The sequence below is a fragment of the Musa acuminata genome, chromosome BXJ3-8 (genome assembly GCF_036884655.1).
Source record: "Musa acuminata AAA Group cultivar baxijiao chromosome BXJ3-8, Cavendish_Baxijiao_AAA, whole genome shotgun sequence".
Taxonomy (NCBI): domain Eukaryota; kingdom Viridiplantae; phylum Streptophyta; class Magnoliopsida; order Zingiberales; family Musaceae; genus Musa; species Musa acuminata.
Window position 1 is genome coordinate 39,580,966 of NC_088356.1, and position 7,872 is coordinate 39,588,837.

A 7,872-nucleotide genomic window follows, 5' to 3' on the forward strand; every position below is an offset into this window, starting at 1 on the left:
TAGTCTGAGAGATGTATAATCACTAAAAAAGTTTCTTAAAAAAGATAAGCTCTAATAATTTTTTTCCCTACCTAACCAAGTTAATGTCAAAGACTTTAGTCCGAGATATATATATTTTTCATTCGTAAAGAAGTTTCTTTTCAAGAAAATCTTAAACTTTGTCAAAAATTTTAGTCCAAGAAGTTAATGTCTGAATCAAAATGTGTTCCCTCGAACTGTTCTACCTACTTCTTTCTCTATCTATAAAATGCCCATGAGCTCCTCATCCCTCTCTACCCCATCCTCCATTAGCCTCTTCAGTTCCTGCAAGAAGCTTCTCCATGGCCTCATCTCCATTCTCTCCTCTTCTCCTCCTTCCCCTCGTCATCTTGGCCACTGTTGCCATTGGGAGCAGCAGTGATGAACCCAAAGAGAAGATGACCCACCTCCACTTCTACTTTTACGACTACTACGGTGGCCCGAACGCGACCACCATCACCGTCGTCAGCCCTCCCGGCAACTCCTCCTTCGGGAGCATCGGTGTGGGCGACAACATTCTGAGGGAAGGGCCCGAGTCGAGCTCCAAGCTCATCGGGAGGGCGCAGGAGCTCGCGGTGCAGGCGGGCCAGGAGAGCACGGCTTATCTCTCGGCGTTAAACTTCGTGTTCACCGCCGGAGAGTACAACGGGAGCGGCTTCTCCATCTTAGGCAGGGCGGTGTTGACGGAGACGATGGAGCGGGGCATCGTCGGGGGCACCGGCATGTTCCGAATGGCGCGGGGCTACACCCTGAGCAAGCTCATCAGGTCAACTGGAACTACCGAACTCGAGCTTGTGATGGAGTACGATGCTTACATCTATCACTACTGATGAGCTGCCTCGGCGGTCCGTTCTTGTGTGATTTAGTACTTTTGTGCGTCGTAATAAGACATTCTTACCGTCTCTGTCAAGACATCCTCGTGGTTGTTCCACGATTGATAAGTTTAAGGTTCGTGTCCATGTAAGAGCTTCTTATACTCGTACTGTGAGTTCTATATCTGTGATTCATACCAAGGAATTAATAAGGAACGTTTGGTTCGTTTCGAGTAATAAGCACATTTGATCGAGTAGGTTAAGTGGGATATGGTGGGGAGACATGGGGAAAGGAGGCAAACCACGGTTGCATAAAGGATCACAAGCCCATGCACTAAGCCATCTTGAGATGGTGCTTATATCCACATGTTTGATTCACTTTTAGCGCAAATGATGGCGATCATAGCTGGACGATATTTTAATCCACTACTGAGCTGCGCTTCATGTTATCTTCTTTATCTTCGTAGCTGGGAAGAGTAGGACATTCCGTTTGCTTAATCTAAACGTCAGTGGCCGTGCGAACATCTCTCTCAATGAAGAAAACAATCCGAAACATTGTTGATACGTGGAAGCTGTAGCAGAAATCTGAGATCTATCCACAAAGTCAACTTGAACATTTTAAACCTCTTTGTATTTCATGCAATTAATTAATACTTAGTTTATAGAGTTGGAAGAAAGAAAAAGTTACAAATGTTGCCCGAAACAAGAACAACAACAAAAGCATCGAGCAGCGTAGTCTTCAGGGCGACTACCGCTTCCGACTTGGGTGAGCTGTTCAATGGGTTTGCAAAACCATGCAATCATAGTTGTCGTGATCGGTACGTGTAATGGTAATTAATCATACTATGACTACGGCGGCTCAGATTAATTATCTCAAGACGTTAAACTTACATCATCTGATTCTAAAATTCTATACAACCATCCTCACATTTCAATGAGTCGTGCACAAACAAAATTCTGTAATTAATAATCATTACATATATAATTACCAAATCCATCATCGAATCAGTCTCTTGCTCGATACCATACGATCCTCAAACAAATCTATATTTTTTTAGCATGAATATCCAGTAGAAAAAGAATAAAGTTCAAAGAAAATACAAGTAGAGCATCAACATATACAATGCATAGATGTATGACCTGTATAGCACAAGTATACTCACAATAATTAATTTAAAATTATCTGCATTAGTCATATGTTGATGTCACCAAAAAATCAATCATATCAATCATATACAACACCTACTTATTCAAATATTTACTCTATTCTAAATTAATAATATTTTAATAAAAACACATCATGTAACAATAACAAGAATTATATCACATGTCACACTTTCATTTTTTTTCCTTTTCTTTCATATTCCTTTCACGTCACATGTTATATTATTTACACAATACTTTCTTATTCATAAAGTAGATAAAAATAATTATGACACTCATGTCCAGTCATGGGTTTATCGATACATTTCTCGTAAGATGATATAACATGTCATTATTTTTCACATAGTATTGCTGAAACTCAATTCACTTTTACAAAAATATTTTTTCTAGCTCTCTTACTAAAGCTACTATCGAGTAAAACATACTATCTCACAGCCTTCGCCTTTGTAGATTTAAACAGTATCTCTTCATCGGTTTGAAGGTTTACCATCTTGGAATCTACGAATGAGATATAAATCTATAGTGAAAAAATTATCAAGAAACTTACTTGACATTAAAATTATATAACAAATATATAATGCTCAATCACATGTCTCATATCAACACTATACTATTATACATGTTTAAGAAAAATTAATTCATAATTCATAATTTTTTATACATAAGATAAAGCATAATAATTAATTATTGGACTGTATTGAATCTCACAACCCAGTCATTCAAGTATTAAGTTCAAATCAAATACAATGAATCTACAATGGCAATACAAATCAAATAAAATATGATATAGATGTTTTATCTTACGGGATGAATTTATATTCCTCCAATAGCAATGGAGATAAATGAATGATAATCCTATATATGTTTTTTAAGAAGAAATAATATGTATCTTGATGATTTCTAATTTTGATTGAAAATGCTTTATGAAATCATGCTTGATGTCTTAATGAAAATATTAAGAGGTTTGATATCATGCTTAATGTGAAATTATGTATGTTGTACCTTAAAAAACTTGAACCATGATATCATGCCTAAAGTAATGATGCATAATGATTATGCTTAATAAGTTTATATTTCAAAATTATGCATGATGATTTTTGTGTTTCATGGCTTATTGATCTTTGTCGCAATGAAAGTTGCTTTTTCAGTTATAAACAAGATTGATGGTTTTTATGACGAAATTTATTTTTCGATCTTAAACTTTGATGCATGTTTTTATTTGACATAAAAAGATAAAGACATACTTGCATGAAACCAACAACTTAAAATGAAACATCTCTATCTTATTGATTTTTCAATAAAAGATTAATGAATCCATGTATATTATGCTTTTGTGAATCTCATGGATTATGAAAATGATTTGAATTTAATGGGTTTTATCGAAATCATCATCTTGATTTCTTGTTATTTATAACTTGAAATCGTTTATGAATCAAGATCTCTTATTATGTGTTCTTGTATCTTCTTATTGAGATTTATCCAAATGAATCATGGTTTCTCTCTTGATTTCTCAGAATTTATAGGATGAGATTATCTTTGAAGATCATTGACTATTTAATTTCCTAAGATTTCTTTTTGTTATTTAAATGAGATTTATCAAGATGAATTATTTGTGAATTAGATCTTTCTTGATCTTTCATCCTTCATGTCATGACTTTCATATGATTACCTTTGTATTTATGTGATGCTTAGAGCATTGATGTAAGAAAGAAATAAATTACACTATAAAAATTCTTCTTTCTTATTTACAATGACCAAAGGGAGAAAAGAAATCACTTGCATTTAGAAAGATCAATAAATCTCTTTATTTCATTTTGAATCTATTGAAAGTGATTTTGTTGATTTAACAAATTAAATGAGTTGAAAATAATGATGAATATTTTAAAAATAAATGTTTGCATCATGTTTGATGATTTTACATTTTGATATTATGCATGATGAGTTGTAGTAATGATTAATCTATTTTTGGTATCATGCACGAAGTAAGAATGAAATGTAAGGTTTTAAAATTGTACATGTTTTAATTTGAAACTATTATGATGCACAAACATATTGAAAAAAGATTGATACTTTAACTTTGTCATGATTTAAAAATTGATGTAAAGGAAAAAAGAATTACAATATTGTATTCTTCCATTCTTTTTGACAATGATAAAGGGGGAGAAAAATTGCTAGCTTAAGATGCAAAATTTTTTCCAACTTTCATGTGTGAAAAAAATTGCTAATTTGAACATCGTAAAGAAAAAGCAAAAATACTAACATGCATATCTAGCAAAATTTATAAACTTGCAAAACTTAAAATTTGTTAGCTTGCATATTCTAAAATGATGCATTGCTATCTTGCTAGCTTGTTATCTTGCATTTTTTTCAAAAACTTGTTAACCTTCATACTTCAAAAAAAAATAACACTTGCCAAATTGCTAGCTTCCATGTTGTAAAATGATGTAAAATTTTGTTAGTTTGCATTTTGCAAAGGAAGCAAAAAAATCATACTACTCGAAAGAGAAGAAAATGCTATCTTGAGCATCACCAAAAATTGCTAGCTTGCCTATCTTAAGAAACAAAAATACAAACTTATAAAATTTACAATCTTGCACATCTTTAAAATTAATGATGATTTGGTGATTATACATGTTGTAAGGTGATGAACAAATTTGCTAGTTGTATATTATAAAACTTGCATGATGATAAAACTAGAGATTATGCAATGATTTGAACTTGTATGTCTAAAACACTTGATAATTGAACTTCTCCTTTTTGTTGATGACAAAAGGGGAGAAGTATGATGTTATGCATGATTTTATCATGACATGTTACTTAGATTTTTGAATAGATTTTTGAATCCAAGAGTTATACCAATATGACATATTGATAGGGGGAGTTAAGGTTAACTCCGTCAACAATTGGTTGTCATCATCGAAAAGGGAGAGATTCTTGAATAACAGATTTTGATGATAAAACCAATTGATAGAGTTTATGATTTGATTTACATTTTGAGTGATACAGAAAGCTTCGATTAGGGATAAACAATTAAAGCAGGAAGAATCATGTTGAGCCGGAGAGAAACATGTCAGAAGACTGAACGTCGAGCCGAAGGATTGGTCGATGTATTGATAGAAGGCTTTGGGCCATGAATTCGAGCATCGGGCTAAGAAGAGTAAAAATTACACTAAGAAAATCAGAGTTCCAGAGGTCAACTAGTCGATTGGGCAATGAGCCACAAAAGAGGATGATACGCCGAAGAATCAAACAAAGCGTTAATAAACCAATGACATGTCGGACAACTTTGATTCAAGTTTTGTAATAATTGTCTAGATCGAAGTAGATTTTATGTGTACATGATTAACTATGAGAGCAAGGCATAATGTAAAATAAAGTCCTAGAGTCAAGAACGCGATTTCGTTGGGAGTTCGAGAGTTCGTCGGAAGTCCGAACGTTCATCGGAAGTTCTATTGGAATTGACCGAGAAATCCAAGAGCTTGCCAAAGAAGCTCATTAGAACTTGCCAAGAAGATCATCGTGAAGTCTAGGAGCTTGCTAAGAGTCCGCTGGAACATTGCCGAGAGATCATCGGAAGTTCGCTAAAAGAAACTAGACTAATCGGACCGAATTTGCTTAGTGTATACCTTAGAATTCGTAGTTCACACATAATTGGGATTAGAATTGGGCCACCCAATTATGGGCCAGTTGGGCCCATGTATGGACTATGTTGGGCCAAGTGTAAGGCCCAAACAGTGACCCAACAGGTGCCACCATCGTGGCACAGTCTCGGAGACTATGTCAGGTAGTGGTACCGCCAAACTGGGTGATGGTACCACCCAATGTCAATGTCAGGTGGCGGTACCACCCAGACACAGTCTTTTAGGTGATGATACCACTAGACTGGGCGATGGTACCGCTCAATATCAGTGTTGTAGGCGGTGGTACCGCCAGGACCCGGGAAACCCAGGATGAGACCTTTCTTGGCTCCAATTTTGAAGCCAATTGAGGGCTATAAATACCCCTTACTTCTCAGCTAGTAAGGCAAGAGAAATGATAAGAACTGATCCGAAACTATAGTAAAATAGCTTGCAAAAGTTGAGAGTTCCCCTCCATCGTTTCTAAGTGTGAAAGTTTGTAAAAGGAGAATGAGCCACTTGTGAAAGTTCTGTAAATAGGTGATTGATCTTTGTCTTTCAAGAAAGATCAATAGTGGAAGCTAGTAACCTCATTGGAGGAGGTATCGGGAGTGAATGTAGGTCGGATGATCGAACCACTATAAAATTGGCATATTCTTCTCTGGTTTGCATTTCTATTGTTGTCATTTACATACTGCAAAATGCTTTACTTACTTATTCATTATGCTTCCATATGCTTTCAAGTCAAGTATATTTCCGATACGATTTTTCATCGTACGAAGTTTATCAGAGTTTTTCAAAACCGTTATTTTTATCCACTGCACTAATTCACCCCCCCTTAGTGCCTACTCATTCCTAACACCTGCATGGTCTCTATAATGATCATGTGCACCGTATATGTCTATCCAAACAAATGGATAAAGAGTAATGGGTTGAATGGAAGTAGGTCACATGGGCTGAGTCACATCCGACCAATAAGCTAGGCCAAGAATAATCTGTCGGCTAGAGACCTAGCTTATGGGTTGTACCTAGCCAACTTGTTGAAGGCCTAACATGTAATCTGAGCCTAGCTTATTAGTATTAATCAAACTAATTAAATCAAACCTAGACCCAACCAACCATCTACTAATTTAATTTTTAATATTAATCAAACTAATTAAATCGTTACAATGTAACTATTAGTATTAGATTAACAAGATGAAATTATATTTAAAAAGAAGATAATATTATTTTTAATTAACTTTTATGTAAAACTTAAGTGAAATCAAATAATACTACAACAATTAGCATTATAAATCATATGTAATTTTTTAAAAAAAACTAAATATACAATGAATGATATAAAGTAACTATTGAAACTCAGATTTTGATAATGAAATCAATTGATGTGTTTATCATCTAATGTGTGTTTAAGTGACATAGGACTAGCTTTGATCAGAAAAGGTAAATCGATTAAAGTAAAAGAAATCAGACGTTGAGCCGAAGCAAACATGACAAAAGATTGGATAACGGGCCAGAGGATCGGTTGACTTGTCGGTAGAAGGCTTCGGTCTGTGAATTTGGGCATCGGGCCAAGAAGATTGGACATTATACCAAGGAGATTGGATGTTGCGAGAAGACAATATGTTGATTGGGCAATACGCCGAAGGAAAGGATGATGCGTCGAAGGATCGGATAAAGCGCCGGAAGAACTAATGACATGTCGGACAACATAGGATTCGTTTGTAATCGATTATGTCTAGATTGAGTTAGTTTAGAGTATAATTGAGTCGGTTTAGAATGTAATTAGGCTAACTCAATTAGGGGCCAACTTGGCCAAAAGTAGGGTTGTTTTGGGCTAAGAAAAAGGCTCATTCAATGACACAAAAGTTGAGTTAGGTAGTGGAACCGCTAATGGCTCAGTCTACGAGATACAACCTCCATGACTGTATCAGACGGTCTCATAGCTGCTCATGTGGGGACACTAGGGATACAATACAGGTGCTCATTGGGGAATGAGTTCACTGATTGATCCGCTTACGAAATGCTGGATGGTTAATAATATCTTATTGTTAGATAGCAATTCCGTAGTCATTCAAGTTTAAGAAAAATTAATTCATAATTTTTTAAGCTCAAATCAAATACAATGAATCTATGAAAGCAACACAAATCAAATAATATATGATGTAGATATTTTATCTTACGGGATGAGTTTATATTCCTTCAATAGTAATAGAGATAAACTCATATCATACTCTAAATGAAGTGGTGCCATTTAACTG

At 35.0% G+C, this 7,872-nt stretch overlaps 1 protein-coding gene across 1 annotated transcript; it reads left to right on the plus strand.

Annotated features, from left to right (window-relative positions):
• Positions 1–267: 267 nt before the first annotated feature.
• On the plus strand, positions 268–1,063 carry LOC135644109 (dirigent protein 11-like). The gene has a single exon (XM_065161562.1). The coding sequence runs from the start codon at positions 321–323 to the stop codon at positions 846–848; it is 528 nt and encodes a 175-aa protein (XP_065017634.1). The 5' UTR covers positions 268–320; the 3' UTR covers positions 849–1,063.
• The last annotated feature ends 6,809 nt before the right edge of the window (positions 1,064–7,872 follow it).

What these genes read in the sequence shown, in the direction of transcription:
- LOC135644109 (XM_065161562.1), top strand. Translation starts at nt 321, where the DNA reads ATGGCCTCATCTCCATTCTCTCCTCTTCTCCTCCTTCCCCTCGTCATC.